Below are 21,677 nucleotides of genomic sequence, written 5' to 3'. Positions count from 1 at the left end.
GAACAATAAAATAATTGAGCTTAATTATCGATACGCATCATAAACACAATCATATGAATGTAAACAAACTCAAGGCGCCGTTATGGCAAAACATGTGGTTCTCAAAACAAGTCTAAAGCACATCTCAAATATAAAACAATATTTCAACACAATTGACAAAATATATAAAATATATATCCCAAAGGTATTGAGTGCTTCCCACCCCCACCCACCAAGTCCAAATCAATGAACATCCAAATTATTAAATAGAGAATACTTTACAAAAGGTCAGGAATATTGCACATTGATGAGTAGAAAAGTCTACAAGCCATTGAGTAGTCTCACTAAGCAGGGGATTGTTGAGTTTCTGACACGTTGTGTTCTGGTTCGGGGGATGTCGATATTTAACGAGTTGCTAAGGCTACGAGTTATGAGTTGGGAACGCTGAGGAGGAAGCATGTCACGGTGACGGGTAGAGCGAAGGAGGGATTTTCCAAAACTAGTGAGAAGGGAACTCCTTCTTTCAGACAATGACTCGATGTTCATATCGCGGAGAGCATCATTATAGGGGAGATTCTTCTACCTCTAATCACTCCCAACTTTTTTTCTATTTCTACTTTGATATCTTCTAGATGTTTTTCTGCTTCTTCTTTTTTTTTTCTCGTTACAATTGTCTTAATCATTCTCCTCCCCTTCCTCTTTCACATTCTACAGTCTTGTCGCAACGAACATACGTTCGGTATTCACCTATTCACCATTATAGGCCTTCTTATTTTTCCGTGTCTTGTAATTTCCATATAGTTGGTTCAGTATAATTCATGTAGACTTGCGGCCTTTTTTCTTATGAGTTGTTGGATTCAAATCTTTAACAAACTTGGACACAACACAATAAACTGTTCTTGTTTGTTCATATGCTATAGATCATTATTCATTAAGTGCCTTGGATATTACCGTGGCCACCGCGGTAATCAAGTAAGTCTCCTCAAAACGCCAAAGGGCTGTCATGATCCATATGCAAAGAATACAAAGAACCTTGCTGAAGATGACTTGAACCAGGAACTTCAACTTCAGAGACCTCAGTCTTTCCCAATAGGCCACAACAGCATTTGCTGATGGTAATGATGACGAATTCTAACCGATATTGATGTATAAAGTGTTTGTCCTAGTTGCTACCCTTTTTCTTTGTTTAACCACAGCTTTCTTCATTCCAGATTAGGCTAGAAATCTGAAGAGATTTGTTTTTGGGTTTTTGTTTTTGTTTTCATTTTTTTTTGGTGGTAGTTTTGGGGTGGGGTAAGTTTTTTCCTTTGTTTTGTTTTGTTTTGTTTGTTGCTGTTGTTACAGTTATTTTTGTTGTTGTTGTTGTTGTTTTGCTAATGGTTATGTATGAACTTGCCGGTTTGATATTTCTTGAATGCGTGACATTATAGTGAAATCGCGCATAACGAATAGTTCCTTGCGTGATACCAGTGATGTTGCCCGTAAAAATGGATGCTCAATCTACTGCCATTCCTATAATACTATTAACGATGTCTTCTTTCTTTCAGATGCCTGGTCGCGACGTCGACGACGAAGATCCGATCCGCCACCACCAGGTCGGTTGATAAAATATCATTCTGTGTCTCTATTGTTGATTGTTAAAGGGACTGTACAGTACTAGTTGAGGTGGGGATTCATGTTTTGAACATTCCTATAAGTGAGATAATGAGAAACCTCTTATGAAATATGAAAGAGCATGTAATTTTAAGAAGGATTCAACATTAATTTGATGAAAATGGGTTTTCAAGTTGCTGAGATATCCCAAAAAGTGATAACAATAAAAGGCGACAGGCCACGCCTTTTATTAGGATCTCTTTGTTTCACTTTGTTTTTGGGTAGCTCAGCCATTTCAAAACCGATTTTCATCAAGTAACCTTTTGATACCCCTTAGAATTGCATGCTCTTTGACATCTCATAGAGTGGTTTCTGAATATCTCGCAAAACATTAAAAGCTAAATCCTCACCTCAACCAAAACTGTACACACCCTTTAACAAAACAAACCAGAATGAAATGAACTGTTAACTGACAAGTAATTATAGTAGTTTCTGATACAAATCTGCAAGGTATAAATATCTCAAATGAAAGTAGTAGTCGTTACACATGCACATTATGATAATGATAAGCATAACAAAATATCCCTTGTTTCTTTCACTCATTTGGAAATAATTGCTGTGGGCAGGAAATTGGGAATCCGCCTTGGAAAATGGTCGATGTTCTCTAGATTAATCCCCTGTATGAGAATAACTGTTTCTAATAGACAAATTCACAAGATGTACAAGATATACTTTTGTTAGTAGTTTTGTGATTGGTAGGAGTATACGTGTTTGAAATCACAAAATGTATGATTGTACATGCCCCATGAGTTTGTACTTTAATCCTTGGTATGCTTATGTATTGCATGTATTTCAATATTGCTGTGGGCACTTGGCCCCCGTCACATGCACGTATAGCGAAGACCGTTCTACGGTCCTTGACATGAAGATGTAGTGGTCGGCAGGATATTTGCAAACCAGCTGCTGATAAAATTGAAGACATGAATATAAGAACGACCCAAGTCCAGTTTTTGGCCAAATTCAGTTTGACATGGGAAATTGTAGCTTATGCATGGACTCATCTTGTGTATAAATGATAAATCCTAATTACCCCCGGAAGTGCCTGAAATAAATGAGTTAAATCTTATATGAATGTAAGAATGAAGGACTTGGGTCATTCTTACATTCATATTATAGCGCCCTCTCTCGTCCTTCTCTCATCTCTATAGCAGAATATCATGTATATATGAATCAAAGAACGACCCAAGTCCATCACACAAAATGGCCTCTCCACAATTAATGTAAATGTTAATTGTCATTATAATATATGTTCTAATTTGTTTATACAATGTTGCCTTCCCATCACAGTTAAATAGAATATCATTGGACAAATAAAAAAGATATGAAGTTTTTTTAAGTTTACTCGAAATGGTCTTCCATGGACTTGGGTCGTTTTTATATTCATATACTCAATTAGCAATTCCTGCAGCCAATTATAATTTTACTTTTATAGCAGCACCCGACTGAAATGAAACAATCACGACTTCAAATATGATCAAAGTTCGTAGTCTTGGTGTCACATTATTTTGATGTAAATCTAGCATTCAGTTGAAAGACTATAATGTTTCCCAGCATGCAAGATTTCATTTGCGTGACCTAAGCTCAATTCGGAGATATTTAATATAGGGATCGCATAGTTTTGGTTGAGACCTAATTTCAGGTGTCTAACATTTTTGGTGAGATAATGAGAAACCTCTTATGAAATATGAAAGAGCATGTAATTCTATGAGGAATTCAACGTTTATTTAATGAAAATTGGTTTTGAAATGGCTGAGATATCCAAAAAAGAGCGAGGTCCCACACTTTATTACGATTGCTTTGTTTCACTTTGTTTTTTGATATTTCAGTCATTCCAAACCAGATTTTCATCAAATCAACTTTGTATTCCTCTTAAAATGGTAAATGCTCTGTACTATATCATAAGTGTTTTCTTGGTATCTCACAAAAAAGTTAAAAGCCCAACTCTCATCTCCACCAATACTGTACCATCACTTTAACTCGTAGATCAGCAGCAAAACAAAACTAAAATTGATGTATGCTCTCATTTCGTTCCGTGTGATTTCAGCAATTCTCTGTTTTGCATGATCTCACAAAAAGAACTCAGTAAACTCTAACTTCTTCAGCATTGTGCAGCTATTAGATTACTTACCTTCACGAAGAAAACAATACAATAATGTTATCCTGAAACTTCGGTCCCTACACTGGCTCCCTGCAGGAAAAACGTTTCTTCTTGTCTACTGAACATTACGCAAATTTGCTGCTGCCTATACTCGTCAAAATACTCTTCATATTCATCAACCACCATGAAATCTCCGCTCACTGAACTCACAAAATTTACAGGTGCATGTACCGCTAATCAAGCTTAGCCTGAGAGGGGGAATCGTGCTTTCTCATACATGGTTCCAAAACTTCCTCTAATGCAAGCACCTTTTATAAATATACTCTAACTTTCAAAGAGAACCTCAAAACATACTTTTTTGATTTGAATTGACCTTTGTTTATACCTAGGATGTATATATACGTATAATTTTATTGTTTGTTGCTTATTGTTATTATTGAATAGCTTCTGTTGTAAAGTTTTATTCTGTTCCACGATCCCATGAATATCTTTTTAGGTAGAATGAGCGTTTTATAAAAGTCTCTCTGTTTTGTTATAATATTACTATTATCATTGTTATTATTATTATTATTATTATTATTATTTTCATTATTATTATCATTATTATCATTATTATTATTATTAGTAGTAGTAGTAGTAGTAGTATCATTATTATCTATCACCGCGATTACTTGTTGGGACACTATAAATATTACTGAAATTTGATCATAGTTCTCTACTTCCACAACATTGTATGGTGTGACTTTTGGGTTGTTGTCACCGATTGGTTGTCGATGGTTGCCAGTGAAAGAGTTCGGCGATCGACCAGTCCCCGCGTGTGTGTGATCGCGCACGTAGATCTATAGATAGACAATTCATTTTTAATTAGGGTCCTACTCCTTCTAGAGCAGTAGGTGATGCATTTTCCCTCTCATTGTATAGTTAACTGGGATTTAGGAATACTGATTAATCTAGAATTTCTAGTTTAATAATGAAAATACTATAGCTCCATGCTTCAATACATGTCCAATTGGGGGAAAACCTAAGCTAAGTTTTACTAGTATGCTGTGATACAAATTACGATGATAGTATTGTGAAAGTATGATATGGACTAAAAATGTTTTCTTTCCGTCGATTTCGCTGCTCCGTTATCCCAGATACATCGCCTCCAGGCTTCTACAATTGCCCACAGTCCCTCCCTCACCAGTACACCACCACATCAACCAAAGTGGTCACGTGGACAGAACCAACTTGTTACGATGACCGCGGCTCGTGCTCGATTTCGTACGTTTACCTCTTTATTTATTTATTTATTTATTTATTTATTTATTTATTTATTTATTTCTAATCTTTTGTCAGGGTAGTCCATTCACCAATAAATAGTGGTCTTCCATGGAGCCCTGAATAATATTGATGAACTATATATGTACATTAAATAGCAAAACGTATATACAGAAGATGACATATACAGTGTAGATACATACCAGCATACTGTACATTGCAAAGTAACATAAAAAAGTACATGCCACAGCAAGAGTTCACCAGAATGCCGAAATAACAATTAAAACGCTATTATACAGGAATGATAAAGCCCAGAATGAATTTCGTGTGTTACTTACAAATAGCAACTTTGCTTAAACAATCTCTTAAATGAATACATGGAAGAAGCTGATCTAATTGAATGATCTAGCCTGTTCCATTCAAGTACAGAGGATACGATTGGGCTGCACTTGTGACAATCAGAGCGAAATCTTGGCACACGTAGATTTCTACTGTCTATTAGCCTTGTATAATGTTCATGTACATCACTAGGCTTAACTAAGTGCACCTGAAGGTACGAAGGTGCTAAGTTATGGACGCATTTATATATCATCATAACGCGGCTGAAATCAAAACGTTTGTCTAGTGTCATCCATTTAAGACTTTTGAATAAATCAGCCGACGGTGTGTCATATGTTTTGTCCAAAATTGTTCTTGCTGCCCTCTTCTGACTTTTTTCTAGCTTAGTTGTATGGGATTGAAATCTGTTTGACCAAACAACAGAACAGTAATCAAATTGTGGTAACACTAGACTATTATAAAGTAATTTTAGGGATTGTTGGGGCAAAAAGGCCTTTATGTATAGGCGTTATTCACTGTCCCGAAATTGAGCAAAGATGGACATAAAAGGACATTTGAGAATTCAGCTCTGATCGTATAGGTTCTGGGTCATTTCGTGAAGACATCGTATGACCACCGTATGCTTGAGTTCCTCATGCTCGGGAAGCAATGTCGTGAGTGGCGGCAAAATCTTTTGCAGGCCGACAAATCGCCTACTATCATCATGATCATGAGAAGGTTCATTTTATGACAAAGTTTCATACCTTCTTGTAGCCTTCCCGTGCTATTCGGATGTCATCATATGACCTTTGGTATTGTATTTTCTTGGGCTTTTGGTGGGCTGATAACCGAGTTCGGCGCCAACTCCATACGTAGTTCAAAATACCATATTCGTATAATTCTGTCTTTTGTCAATTTCGGGACAGATGAAAGTGATAACAATGTCATGTGCAACATGAAAACTAATGTAATATGTAATCTTGTTGTCGATGTCAATTTGAATGTCTATTCAGATGGAAATTTGCGTCAGCCCTGTTACGTTCTAACCGTGACAAGTAACAGAGACTGAGAAAATACAAAATAAGTGATCCGTCTGAGAAAACAGCAACAACAGTAGCATTTTGATGTCTTCAAGAAAATCAAAACCCTGTCTAAGTTTCATAGTCAAATGATGTGTTTTGCCTATAACAATGAGACAAGAAGGAACGTGAGCAGAAAACAAAAGATAGAAAACATAGTTACCCAGGCTTCTTAAAGAATTTATGTTATTCATAACACGCACACGCACACGAACATCCACCCACACACACACACACACACACACACACACACACACAAACACACTTGTTTGTTGTTGCGTGATATTTTTTTATTTGAATTTCATTCGATTGACACAAACACACACACACACACACACACACACACACACACACGCACACACAGGCGCGCACACCATTAAGAGTCAGGCATGGTAGGCCTAAAAGGGCCGAGAAACCATTCTTTAATCATGTTATTTGGTAAATCAGTGTCAATGGAGACGTTTGATTTGTTTTTGAGTTAAATAACTCGAACAGGGTGGTACGAAATAAGTATTTTCCAAAGGAATATCAAGAATGAAAGTTATAAAATTCTAAACTTTCACACAAGTTGATATACTAACTCGATCACACATCGAAAGAGGCGGTGACGGCATCATCTTATCACCACTCTCTAAATGTGATAATGACCAATCACATTTTTGGTCGATAATTCAACTTCAACTTTTTCATATATATATATATATATATATAAATATAGGAATGCAAAGTTATAGGGCTGCGATGTCCTCGGGACGGACAGTTTTCTTTCGTTATATCGAAATTTCGCTATAACCGATCTTATAAGCAATACAAATATTATGGAGAGTGTAATTTTTTTATTGCCTTGATTTTTACCTCGTTGTAACCGGAATTTCGTTGTAACCATGTTCGTTATAACGGGCGGAGTGCACTGATTATTGGTTGTTTTTATCTCTAACTCATATTTTAGAACTACAATGTATTTTGAAGCACTAAAGCTGTTTTTTTTTTTTGTTTCATCTGCAAATGGTAAACATATTGATCGACCTTATCAAAGCAGTTTCATGCATACATTTATTTTCATAGGCGAAGTGGACCTGCATCCGGATCACATTTTTCAGAAGGCTATCACGTGATCACTTACACGGCACGTGACAGCGCGGGAAACACGAGGACGTGCCAGATTACTTTCACCGTTGTAGGTGAGGTTCGCTATTCTTTTTTTATAATAATCTTTCATGACTTTCTTCCCTCATGTTTTGTAATCCGTCCGATTTTTTGATAGCTTTACTTGACCCTTTCGTACAGTTTCTTTCCACGCATTTTACATTATTTTGCTTTAGAGCTAATACTGTAACATGAATTGTATCGAACAATAATGAATGACCGCATTAAAATTTTAATTGTCATCTGCATCTTTATCCATTTTGGGAGCGCGACAGATGATTACTAGTATTGTGTGTGTGTGTGTGTGTGTGTGTGTGTGTGTTTTCGCTTTTTCGGCCAGCGTGGTCATTTGCTTTGACTGCAAGTACCCTCGTTTATGAATTTGAAATTATCTTCCTAAATTCTCATGGAATTTTCACAAGGTCCCATGGTCAATTCATCGTGCCAGCCAGAACTATTATAAGAAATGAACGACAGTTGACGAGAGAGCACCCCATTTCATTTCATAGTACACACTATTTACATCATTATTTTGCCATTGATACGAGCATTTACACTGATTTTAATTTTTTATTACATTCGTCAAAATAAAAATCGTTCTGTTTCTTTATCAGAGTTCATTGCTACTTTCGCACAAGTCAAAACGAATGTATTACCTTAACCCACTTTCGCGCTTATTTTAAGTTTTAGTAATTGACAAAACCTTCTTTTATATATAAATTGTAGTGTATTTGGTCAAAGTCTGTTTGTGCATAATTAGCATCAATGTTATTTATCTCATATTTTGTTTTGTTTTGTTTTGTCTTGTTTCATGTTTTGCTGTATTTTTTTTTATTATTATCAAGCACCATGGTCTCCGGCAAATCAATTCATTTTATCGTTGTTGTATACACGTTGAAACCATTCTTCTATACCGCGTTGGAGAAGGATTATTTAAAGGCGCATTCCAGACGATTTTCATGATTTCACATCCTGTAGTACATAAATCAACAGTTCCATGTAAAGATTTCTGAAATTTATTGTGGTCCTTGAGCAGAGAAATTAATACCCTGAAAACCCAAAACAAATTACACTGAACAAAGATGATGACATAGGAGCCTCACATATTTCGGAAATGTAGCAATGTAATTCATTACAATATCACGTGCCTAACAAGTTCACCTGTGTAGAATTTATACATGCCTTCTTCTTTTGTTCTGCTTCCTTGAGCCCCTACTCATGCATTCTTGTTGTGAGGCTGCCATGTCATCATCCTTGTTCATTGTGATTTGTTATACAGTTTGAAAACACTACTATTCCTCATCCCAATCACTAACTTAATTCTGGAACTCTGCACCCAGAGTAAAGGTTGATAGTTGTTCATAATTATGTGACCCTGCATCACAAAACAAACAAAAAGTCGCACGCACTGATTTTTTTTTTGTGTGTGTGTGAGGTCTGAAAATAAGTGAAAAGGGTCAATTTGGTCAATCTTGACTTTTTTATATTTTCTGCAAGAGCAAGTCTTCTACATTATGCTAAAATTTGGTATCATTAAATGAACAGGAAAGTGTGTTTTTTAGCAATTTATCTCGAACACCCCCCCCCCCTTTTTTTAGAATAGTGTAAGTAGGTGTGTCTTTAGGGTCCCCCTTTCATTTCCTAAAAAAACCCTGTACACACTCTTCTAATAACTTTAGAAAGGATGATGCTACTGCTTTGAAAGTTTTTATTTATCATGGACATAATGTTGATAGAACATGCTCAATTTCAGCTTAATCTGATAATCCCTTCATTGTGGTTAAACAGGTGGGTTTTCATCCTGTTTCTTTTGTCCCATTCATTGCACATGTCGCACGGCTTGGTGAAGATTAAACGCTTGAATCGACCCTGTGCTTCAGAGCCTCTTTTCTCAGTTCACACTTTTCAGGAGTGTGTGCTTTCTTTCCCATATTTCGATAGGTTGGGAGAGTCCATTTGATTTGAGTTATACATCATTTTCAAGCTTGAGGTATATATGCTCTTTCAGAATATGCTTTTAACTGAAAATCCATGTTTAGCAACTTTTTGTTTGTTTTATATGGTGCAGGGTCACATAATATTATGTAAAAGTCTGAAAATCATCCGGAGGTCTCCTTTAAACCATATCTCATGGATCCTGGAAATGACGTCAGATAGGAAGACATTGTATTTTGGGGATTTGGCATCACAGATCCCATGTCTGTGGGGTTATCAGCTCCGATTGTCGAGTAAATACTCGTCGCAAATGTTTGCTGATTTGTGCTATTTTGTTATCAGCTTCCTTTATACTTGATAACCAACATAAATTCCTCTGGATAGCCTAGTGACCTTCTTTCATCATGATTTCATATTATGTTTCATATCCAAAATAACACAGAAATTATTACACGATAACAATATACTCCTTTGTACAAGCAGATTAAACAGTTCGCGGTTCACGGTAAACGAAAGTGTCCCCCCAAAAAAAAAAAAAAAAAAAAAAAAAAAAGTCAACCTTATTTCCATGAGCCTCTGCAAATCTTAATCTTATCAGCAAATCAATGATAAACAAAGAGAAAGCTAAATGGTAAAAGCGGCATTTCTTCCAAATGAGTATGAGAAATATCTAACAGTTACACTGACATCAGTGCATTACTCGGTCGTCTTGACGAAGCCATCCCTCTCGCCCAGCTTCCACGAGTAATACTGCCCGCGAGCTCGGCATTGAAAATATGAGATGATTGAGACGACATGAAAAATATATAAGATGAAAATATATCTTTTATCTCTCCATCAGTGGGTTGACATGCCTATTTTCTATCCATTGTCATTAAAACGTGCTCAGAGAAATCTGAACCAGAAATGAATTAAGTCATTAAACTTTTTTCTTCATTTTCTTTTTGATGTTTTGCAAATTTTTAAAACAAAATCTATTTGGGGTTTTTCCTACATCCTTTCCGCTCATCCGCGCAGTGGTGAGGTGCAGCACAGCCGCTGCGCCCCAGCACGGGACTGTGTCTTGCTCCCAGTCCACGTCCGTCGGGTCGGTGTGCACCTTCAGTTGCGCCGTGGGCTTGACTCTTGAGGGCTCTACCCAGAGGACGTGTCAGTCCGTCAGCAGCAGCAGCGCCCAGTGGTCCGGTACGCAGCCCGTCTGCGCAGGTAACCATAGCAATCATCCTCACATCAAAGTTCAAAGTTCAAATTAATTTTCATTTTTCATCAAATAAACCGAGATATTACACACATTGTATTCATAAAGAAGAACATAATAGTTGTAATAATTGCAAAAACGTAAATCTTACATCATACTGAAGTAGATAGACATGGTGTTCATTCAACAAGCTTGTTCACTCAACAAGCTTTGCTTTTTAGTAGGTTCCATCGTATTTCTCTTCGCATCCTTTACTTTGATTGAAAATGACACATCGACCGTTATGTATTACTTTTGTATTCCTATTTCTTCATGTATATATCCAAGCTGGACATTCTGTATTATATTTTGTTATATACCATGTATTTTCCATCGAGAAATACGAAAATAAATTGAAATTGAAAAAAAAATTAAAATTATAGTACATGATCTGACTCGTAATGCGCCTATAATAGTCTCATTGGTGACAAAATAATGTTCATCGTTAGCTATTATGATGCTGTTCTATTTTCTACATATTCTACTTAGTCTTCCTATAGTTACAGTGCATTCCCGTTATAACGAAGTTCTCAGGACCGGCGGTTCCATGAGAATTTGAGAAATTTGAGAAAATGAGAATTTTTAATATGTTATATGCGCAGTATCCTCGTTCAATGTAAATTTCTGGTTTATGCTCCCATTATATAATCACTGCATCCGTACCTGTATCAACATTTTGAACTCATTATGAAGTTGATCATAGATAATGTGCACGTATAAAATACTTGTGTATCTGTATGCCATATTTTCACTCAGTTCTTATTCTTTGGGTTCTTGGGGTGTTTTTTTTTTTCTTCACTTTTTCTTCTTTTTTCTCTTTTATTTCTTTTTCCTTTTGCACTTTGATATTTTAGCTTTCATATCGTTTCGTCATTATTACTTTGTGTCCTATCTCCATTGATTGCATAGCAAATTTACACCGGTATCTTTTCATGGAACCGTTTACAAGCTTTGCTTTTGCGGTTCCATCATATTTCACAAGTTATAGAAAATTGTCTTATGTATACATTATGTATGCTGACACACTTTCTGTTCATGACCCGACTTATAACATATTTTGTATCTTGCTTGGTTTCTTTTCTTTTTTTGGATGTATTTTGATGTCAAGTGAAATATGAAAATAAACGTGCCGGAACTGTTACTGTGTCTCGAGTGCAAGACCAGTGCAGTTTCAGTTATTCAATTCAATTCAATATTAAATTCATGACAATGCTCCTACGCCAATTGCTCCCATAAAATATATTATCTGCACGCCAAGCCAAACATAATTAATTCTACCTACAAAGTTAACCTATGACCCTTATCCTAATCCTCACATCAAACTAAACCTAAAACCCTTTCGTAACCCTAACCCTAACCAGTGCTAACCCTAAGTCCTTGGAGAAATGTTGTGTCATCGGGACCGGCAGTTGTTGTTCTTTTTTTTTTTCGCTGTATCGAAATTTCTTTAGAGACGAACTTGTACCTTTATTTCGTTGTATAATGAGAATATCGTTATAGCGGCAGTGCACTGTAGGCCTACAACCTATAAATTTCATGAAGAAAACAAAATGAGAGTAATTGAGAGGTTGCAGTATAGAACAATTGCCGACATTTAGGCTTTTGAACTGTGATAGGCATTTCTGCACGGAATCTCGATAACATTTCTTGAATCAGTTTTGTTTTCACTTTCTCATGGGACTCGTTTTCTAGGCTGTATTGTTTGACAGTTTCCATGTTGTTGTCAGACTAATACTAACATAATTATCATATAAAAATAATGAAAAAAAGTACTGGCGAAACTTGACAGCCATTTCGTCGTAGTTACGATAGTACTTTAAGTAATACTAGTGATAGTTGTGTTTGCGACGATATTATCAGTGCATGCGTACTTTAATCAGGTTTTTTTCACAATTCTGATCTCATTTCTTCCGCAGACATCCCGTGATTAGAGATTACGTTTTCTTGTCCTTTCCACATTTTTTTTTCAATATCATCAAGAACTTAATGATGATAGTTCAACGTTGCAATCATTACCTTCGTTGTCATAATTATCAGTACCATCACAGTTTTTGTTACAAGAGTAAGCCTTTAATGACTGCATGCAATTATTTTCATCACACCAACGCACTGGTTATGTCTCTTCTCTCTCCCTCTCTCACACACATTCTTTCTTCCCCCCCCCCCTCTCTCTCTCTCTCTGTCTTGTCTTTCATCTTCCTTCAAAAGTCTATCCTTTTAACGCATTATAATCATTTTAGCACTGAGTTTCTAACATCATCATCATCATCATCATCATCGTTCAAACATTGAATTGTAACATCATTATTATTCTTTCTAACTTTGATATCTATCATCGTTCACACCACTGCTATTCAAGCCTACACTGATTTCTAAATTTTCTAACACAGATAATTTTGCGCCTGTGATCACACAATGCCCGGGTACTATCAACGCCGATCGCACCCAGCACTGGGGCGTGGAGGTCAGCTTTCTCGTCCCGACGGCATCGGACAACTTTGACGCCACTCTTCTCATAACCACGGAGCCTGCAGACCTACGCTCCCCGTACAATTTCACAGCCGACACCGTTTGCAAGTATCACTTCCGGGATGACACCGGAAACACTGCCACCTGCGTCTTCAACGTGTATCTGCACGGTATGTGTTGCAGGTGACACCCACATGGCGTCTTCCCGTGAATTTTGGTTCTTTAACTTACCCATATAATATGAAGCTGATTTTGCTATGACACACATTTCCCATAGACACCTGCCCGAGTGTATAGTTCGGAGTAGTCTTCAAAGCGTTACGAGCTTCCATTCAAAACACTGTGGTATCTATATTCTTTTACATTCTCCAAGAAAAGAAAGAAAATCGTATCCTTTGCAATAAATATTAGGAAGATTATATTTCTTTCTTTTTTCACACAACGTTGAGGTCTCTAACGCAGATACAGCCCGGCGGTTGCCGACTGACATTATTGGTGCGATGTGCCGATCGATATTAAATCTGTCACGGCTTTATCTGTATGATCATCATATCCAGTTGGTTATATTGATCATCGAAGTTTTTAATGGATACTGGCTTCATGTACAACTGAATGACACCATCAGTTATGTTTGTTTGATACAACTTTCTTTTCGCTACGAAGTCTACAGTGTGATGTTTTAATCGGCTAGTAGCTATTTCAGCATAAACATAATTGAAAACTTTACCAATGTTTACGGAACATGTTACGATAATTTCAACAAAAATTGTTTTTCATGGTACATTGTATCACAATGGTTTGTCATAGTGAAAAAACCTGCCCAGCGAATAAATGAATAATCCACGTGATTGCTGATCATTAATTTGGTAAGTTCTACCCATAAGAGAGTAATGTTTTGCGTATAAACAATGGTTAAAGTTAGAAGGACGATATTCTAACTGCCATTGCTAGAAATTGTGGAATTCCATTCAATGCAAATAATCATCTGGGGGACCTCGATTGACTTCGTTTTGGCACTCAAAGCAGAAAACTCCTACAACGACTGACAAGAGCATTTCAAAGCCTTTGGATGCATCATTTCTTAGATTGTTTGTCTGTACGTGACGTTTCTGTGTTACTGTCATCCCAAGATCAGTAAATGCATATTTGTCGAGTGAATGGCACCATTTACGGATAAGATTAAATGTGTGTGTGTGTGTGTGTGGGTGGGTGTGTGTGTGTGTGTGTGTGTGTGTGTAAGTTACATATTTTAGTTTGTATCTAATGGCCGCTTTTCATCTATTTGATGGCCTCATCAGGCCTATAATCTGTCACTGAAAGAAAAAAAAGTCTTCTCACGAGTCCTTGCTCCTCCGTTCATATTGTGACATCTGATTACGTCACAGACTTGGTCGTCCCAGAGTTCCTCACCTGTCCTCCCAGCCAGAACATGCGCACTAGCACAGAGATGACCCCGGTCACGTGGGACGAGCCGACCGTGCGGGAAATCCCCGGCAACGAGGTGCGTGTCACGTGCAACTACGGCAGCAACAACGCCCTGCTGCCGTGGGGCAGCAACCACGTGGTGTACACAGCGACCAACATGAAGAATAGCTTGAGTTCCATCTGCGACTTTACTGTCACGATCGAACGTAAGTAGCTGGTTTTTTTCCTAGACGCGGGAAATAAATCTTGAATGAGACTTAATAAATGGCCTATAAATGGCCTATAACATGGCCTTTGTTAATTAATACTATCCAGTGGCGGTTCCAGGAATTCTGTGAAGGGGGTGGGGCGAAAAAAACATTTCTGGTGCCACTTCCAGGTTTCATCGGCTTTCAGCGATTTTTTTTTTTCTTTTTATTTCTTTTGTTTTAACAGAAAATAAAGAGGGAGCCGCCACTGCAATATCAATTCAATGTGTTTGTAAATGAACGTATAGCTACCAATCTATCTGATATACGCAGATTTTTGTAAACGTTGTATGTTCTTTAAAGATTGAAGTGATCAGAGAGAATAGTTTCAACTCCTTTTCAACTTTTCATTCATTATTTTTTCCCCACCCAGCCATGCCTTGTATGAGCCTTCGCTCTCCTGCTCACGGGGCCTTATCTTGTGACAAATGGGCGTACGGCCGGTACTGCAGCATGTCATGTAATGAAGACTACGATATCCCGGTACCCAGCGCGTTCCAGCCCGCTACCGACATCTACACCTGTGGCTCGTCCGGAATGTGGAGCCCCCATTCCTACGTCCCCGACTGCTCTCGTAAATACAACTTTCTTTTTTATTCTGTTCTTATGACTTGTTCGTGTTTTGCACTTAATCGCATCACCTAGATTTTAGTTTCTTATTATCCAAACTCTTTTCCCCCATTAATTGTAGTTGGTTAGTAAATTGGTATCTGTTTCATTTCCTCATGTTATAGGGAATATGTTTTGCAAATTCCTACATCCTGATTTATCTCCCCTCTAATAATGATAACAAAATATTCCGATTTGTGGAGAAACAATGTAAGCTTGTACGTAAGTGTCCTGTAAGTTTTACATATTTTGCGTGTATGTGTGCATTTGTGTGTGTGTGTGTGTACGTATAGGTGCAAAGCATGCAAATGCGAATTTCTTCGTTGTCTTTGTGCTGTGACTGCCGAAAACTGTTTTCCTTTCCTATGCCTGGGTTAGAGGTTCGAGACCCAACCAAGAGCAATCTCCCAACTGAACTCCTCTACTACTCTGGCCAGTGCACCTCACCGACCTCGAGAGAGGACATCGCCAAGTCTTTCATCGACGTCATCAGCAAATCCGACGAAGCAAAAGAAATCTGCGATACTGACGACGGCTGTTCCGTCGAAAACGTCGCCGTCGTGTGTGGATGGCCAGCAAGGCGCCGCAAGAGGGCGCTTCTCGACGACCATACAGGTAAAGCAATAAGCCAGTTCGTAGTTCCACTTTGCGCATGAGCAGAAAAAGGTCATCTGTAGGCCTACCAACAGGCATGTTGGTTTTTAAATTCACTGAGATAAGCATCTGTCATATAATGATTATTCAAGTAATACTTGTAAATGTTGCTTGCTAGTTACATCCACCAAACATCCACCAATTTTTTCACAAGAATAAAATTTTGAAATTGCCTGACTTGTTTGATTACAACCTAGGTATTTTCATGTATAAATACTCCACGAATGATCTTCCTGATGCTTTTCTTCACATGTTCAAAAGAAACTACTCAGTTCACAATTATCCCACCCGCCAACGGGACGCTTATCACCTTCCACGTACTCGAACAATTTTCGCGATGAAAACAATTATGTATGCGGGACCGAAATACTGGAACGATCTCCCCTCTGAACTCACAGGTTGTTTATCACTATCATCCTTTAAATGCAAATTAAGACAGTATTTATTGAATAGTTACATTAATTCAGCTCACTGAAATCTGTTTTGTGATGCACAGGACTATCCCGCTGTACCGTACTCCAGGGTTGTTGTTATGTTAAAACCAGCTATTTGTGCCCTCAAATTCTATCACTGTGTCTATGACCTATTGCATTTTCTTCCTTCTCTAAGACATTTGGGGCGAGGTAACAGCTGGTATTTTAATTCCTTCTGCACTGTAACTGGTGTTGAATGTCTTCTTTTTTTCGGGGGGGGGGATTTGCAGGTGCATGTGTTCCCTCCTTAATACACGCAATGTATAAATCTTTAATATTTTTTAACCGTATTATTGTTATCATATATTGAGTCATATTGTTATTATCGCCAGAACGACAATGGTTCATCCGCCTACAGCATGTGGCTTATCCGACCCCAAATCTGTATTAGAGAAGAATTTGCTATATAACTCAATAAATGTACTTTTTTTCTCTATGTTTTGGTCAATGTTGTACCCGTGCTCCCCATCTTAATCTTTAACTCGATTTTAACTGGGACCTACGCTCAACAAGCTCGCTTTGAAGTAGGTTCCTTCATATTTCTTTAGCATCCATTCACAGATTCAAAACGTCATAGATCGACCACTATATGTTTTATATATTTGCACTATTTTATGTATGTCTCCAGCTTGATATCATGTACTTCATTTAATTTTGTTATATTTGATGTATTTTTTCATCGAGAAATATGAAAATAAATCGAAATCGAAATCGAAATCGAAACAACAAGCCTGGTATTGGGCAATATGAATATTTAAACAGTTTTTTTTAATGCATTCAATGCAAAACAATGAAATGGATGCTTCCCCGACGGTTGATTGACGGACTATTCTGGTCACCTGGTCTATGCAAGTTCATTCATTGTTTGAACACAAAAACCGTGAATTGTTACGTCGGGCAAGCTTACCGGTTCGCATAATGTCTCTTTTAAACGATTGAAGTACCTAACCCACTGACAAAAAAGAAAGGTCATTTTTACCAACGTGTAAATGAGCTAATTATGAACTGGCTTATTCATCGGCATTATTTTTTATTTGCGTTTCAAATCCAGTCATTACACCTTCTCTTCCTCCTCCTCCTCCTCCTCCTTCTTCTTCTTCTTCTTCTTCTTTACTCAAGATTCATAGGCCCTATTTCTTTCAATTTGGTCATCATTTTCACGGCCTGTAAAATAATTTTACAGAAGGACGCTGTACAAAAACGTCAAACGCTATGATCATTTTCATTTTTCATCGTTAAACTTTGAAAAAAAAAGGATTTTATTGCATAATATTCTCTATGACATGTCAGACGGAAAAGCAACGCCGGATTTGGACCGCGTCTTTGACAACGTGACAACACAAGGCTACCAGCCCATGCGAATCATGATGAGCCTAGCGGCGAACGCAACAGGCCCAGGCGGCCAGAGCCGGGCTCAGAAGAAGCTGACGAACTGGGCGCAGTCCCTCCTCTCTGGAATACTGGCTCCAGCGCGAGATGGAATAGCGATACTTCGTGAGAAGTTGGACCACGTGACCGACTCGGATTTTTTCATGCTCGTGGGGGATCCTGGGATAGAATGCGAAGATGGATATGTTCCTGACGGCAGTAAGATGAAATGTGGTAAGGTCTTCTGTTATGTGTATGTCTGTGTGTGTTGCATCACCGTGTGTGAGTGTGTTTTGTATGACTTGTGTTTAATAATATTGGACAACTTTCGCATCAACGGACGGCCTGGATTCCAAAAACTTTATTTGAAAAGAAATTGAGAAATATTTTGCGGTTTTATCATGATTCATGGTCACAGATCATAAATCTGTTGGCGACGATAAAGGCGACAACTGACCATTATTAGGCCTATGTCTTATTCGATAATAATAAAATATCATTATATTCCTCAACCAAAGCATTTTCACATTCCAAGTATGGTATCATCAATGTTTTTACCATTGTAAGATTATTTGATTTCAATCTCCCTTTCTCTTGGAGATTCAACCATAATCATATTCAAAACGAGCACTGACCGTGTCGGAGAGATGATTAATCCATGTGATCGCTTGACGCACAGCTGCTTGGCCTATCCACACTATACCCATGATGGATTGCTTCTCTGTTTTCCTAATGTACTGCTTACATCGTGCTATGTAAGATATTTTTTTCTTTCACCCACTCTGATTCTATTTTTGACAGTTGCCTGCGCGACCGGACACTATTACGACCCACAGTCGAGATCATGCAAGATGTGCGGCTACGGCTTTTACCAGGACACCGATGCCCAGTTGTCCTGCTTGAGGTGTCCGGACGGTCAGTCGACACTGGAAAAGGGGAGCCCCGATATTGCCAGTTGCAGAGGTATGACCGTTTGATATGTCTAAAGGAAAGCAAAGCCCACATATAAAGTTGAATTGAGTGAATGCAGCAATATACATTTGTGAAAGATTGAGGAAAATGGGACAATCGATTAAAAATATGAAATTTTAATTTATTGAAATTCTTCCGTCGAGATGTTTTCATTGCAACTGATTGACAAATTACCCCACATTGACGTAAATAAGCACACTATTGATCAGCGTTTTAGTAGAGACGGAAGAATTTCATGAATTTGAATAATTACGCAGTACCTGCATGCTATAAAGATTAAAACCAACACTTGCTAGACAGCTGCCGGGCGGAAGCTCAGTGATCTAGTGGAGATGACGCCAGTCCGAAGATCAAGAGGTCGTGGGGTCGAATCGTGCTCGAGTACGTGATTTTTATCATCGCCACTGCTATAACATTGATCAATTCAGTGCTTATTTACGTCGATGTATGGCGATTTTTCTGTCAGTTGAAATGAAAACATCTCGACGGAAGAATTTCATGAATTTGAGCACATCAATGTTGTTTGTAATAACAACAATCAATGTACTAGAATTCAAAAAATTCTTACATTACGAAAAATAATTAAACAATTAAAGACCATCCAAAAGAGGAAAATATCATTGTTTCTATTCACATGAAAATGAAATTAATCCAAATTTAGTGTACTTTGCAGATGACGATTAAATATGCACCATTGGTACCCAAATAAGATCAATCCATCATCCGCTTCTCTGAAAAAAAGAAAATGCAAATTTTCAACGGTATGAATAATTATACTTTCATTCTTTTCCTTTTATTTCTTATTTCTTATTTCTTTTTCTTTCTTTTTTTTTTGCTCCTGGCAAACGGTGGGAGGGGATTCCGCTAAAACCCCCTAACCCCACTCCACCCCTAGTTATGGGCCTGCATTTAGTACCCTCTCCATGACGTGTTGGAGCTCCATGGTATGATCTATTCACATGAGCTACAACACACTCTGACATGGTATGACAGTGTTAATAGTGCCTTACTCCTATTGACACCAACTATCTTTTCTGTGTCCCACAGATCAGTGTGAAAGGGGCCATTTCTCCACCACCGGCTTCTCGCCCTGCATCCAGTGTCCACCTGGCACGTTCCAGCCGCTGATTGGTCAGTCGGAGTGTTTTGAGTGCCCGGATGGTAGTCGCACGTGGACCCGGGGCGCCACTGACGTAGAACAGTGTGCAGAACTTGAATAAAATTTTGCAAAGATTTTAAGGCTCAATATATCATTTTTCTGCTACATTTTCCTTTTTTTTTACTATGATGAGTTTGCAGTGCCTCCTTTGTTCTAGCTTTATTTATAATCATTCAACTCCTCTTGAAGCCAGACAGATGAATATTATATGCTAGATATTTAGAATACCTTGACAGCTTTAGTAAGTATCTGATAATGCCCATGAATAATCATGTGAAACCTTCTCTCAATGTCGGAGCATATCGACATAAGATATGTGGTTTACGATAATAGGATTATTCAACATGGCAATGTACTCAGTAAAAGAAATAAAAGAAACACCACAGGGAAAGTATAGCAACTGTTATGCCAAGGTACGAAAAAGCTGATAATTCTTGACAAATGCAAAGAAAACAACTTGAGAGAGGATCTAAACTCAATTAAAGGACAAGTCCACCTTCACATACATGTGGATTGAGTGAAGGCAACAATTTTAGTAGAACACAATCAGTGAAAGTTTGGGGAAAATCCGACAATCCGTTCAAAAGTTATGAATTTTCAAAATATCTGTGCAATCACTACTGGAGGAGAAGACTACTACAGTGTATGATGTCACATGCGTACAACGATATAAGAAAAATAAAAAGAGAATTTCACAAAACTTTACTTATTGAATAAAGTGCACATTTCTTTGACTTGTTACTGACTTATGTTAGGGGTAATATTATTCCCCCTGACTTCTGAAAGGGAGAGGTCGAGTGTTCTTTTATTATGTGAGAAAAGTGAGAATATCTTGAATTTTCTTTATACTCTCTTTATGTAGTTGTACTCATATGACATCACAAGGTAAAGTAGTCTTCTCATCCAGCCGTGCCTGAGCAGAAACTTCAAAAATTCATAACTTTTGAACGGATTGTCCGATTTTCCTCAAACTCTCATTGATGTGTTCTACTAATATTGCTGCATTCACTCAACCCACATTTCTATGGAGGTGAACTTGTTCTTTAAGAGATAATGAAACAAATTTTATTCTTGTTACCAATACAAAAAAAAAAGCTATTGGTGACAGGTCAAATGTCATACAATATCAAACATTATCATACACTTTGCGATAATTTTTGGGATCAAATTCCACACTTTGATTTATGTTCATTTTCATGCTACAGAAATATGACGTATACCATCGAAGGCAGTTTTGGCAATGAATGAATGAATGAACAAATGAATGAAAAAATGAATAGATAAATAGATAGGTAAATGAATAAATAATTAAATGAATAGATAAATGAATAGATAAATTCGTAAATGGAAAAAAGACAATTACCTCATAATTTAAAGAATTTTGTCAAATGCTTATTTGAACACGGAAAAATGGTAACACGCTTTTAGTCCTATCCGTGCTCGTGAAATCATACTGATCCTAGGTTACAACAGAAATTCAGTTTAACACTATTCGACTTATTTTGCTTGCCAGTACTGTCGTTTGGTTATATGCCCTGCTCACATTAAAAACTAAAAACTATTTCCAGTTTAAGGCAACTTTGTTCACAGAGAAG

The 21,677-nt window shown here is 37.5% G+C and overlaps 1 protein-coding gene across 1 annotated transcript; it reads left to right on the top strand.

Annotated features, from left to right (window-relative positions):
• The first annotated feature begins 1,508 nt into the window (after positions 1 to 1,508).
• LOC139743931 (sushi, von Willebrand factor type A, EGF and pentraxin domain-containing protein 1-like) lies at positions 1,509 to 20,143 on the top strand. The gene is made up of 11 exons (XM_071654398.1): positions 1,509 to 1,578; positions 4,867 to 4,993; positions 7,453 to 7,568; positions 10,486 to 10,674; positions 13,096 to 13,344; positions 14,560 to 14,805; positions 15,221 to 15,421; positions 15,835 to 16,071; positions 17,874 to 18,170; positions 18,753 to 18,914; positions 19,971 to 20,143. Exons 1-11 carry the CDS (start codon positions 1,509 to 1,511, stop codon positions 20,141 to 20,143), a joined length of 2,067 nt encoding a protein of 688 aa, XP_071510499.1.
• Positions 20,144 to 21,677: the final 1,534 nt, after the last annotated feature.

Source organism: Diadema antillarum, unplaced genomic scaffold, assembly GCF_040938485.1.
Source record: "Diadema antillarum isolate AM-2024a unplaced genomic scaffold, OU_Dant_1.0 seq00001122_RagTag, whole genome shotgun sequence".
NCBI classification, from domain to species: Eukaryota; Metazoa; Echinodermata; class Echinoidea; order Diadematoida; family Diadematidae; genus Diadema; species Diadema antillarum.
The sequence above is the reverse complement of the archived record's forward strand: the minus strand, read 5'-3'. Positions and strand labels throughout refer to the sequence as shown.

What these genes read in the sequence shown, in the direction of transcription:
- LOC139743931 (XM_071654398.1), top strand. Translation starts at nt 1,509, where the DNA reads ATGTCTTCTTTCTTTCAGATGCCTGGTCGCGACGTCGACGACGAAGAT. An exon ending in CGCGGCTCGTGCTCGATTTC is followed by an intron (nt 4,994 to 7,452) that starts GTACGTTTACCT and finishes TTATTTTCATAG; the next exon opens with GCGAAGTGGACCTGCATCCG. An exon ending in CGATATTGCCAGTTGCAGAG is followed by an intron (nt 18,915 to 19,970) that starts GTATGACCGTTT and finishes TGTGTCCCACAG; the next exon opens with ATCAGTGTGAAAGGGGCCAT.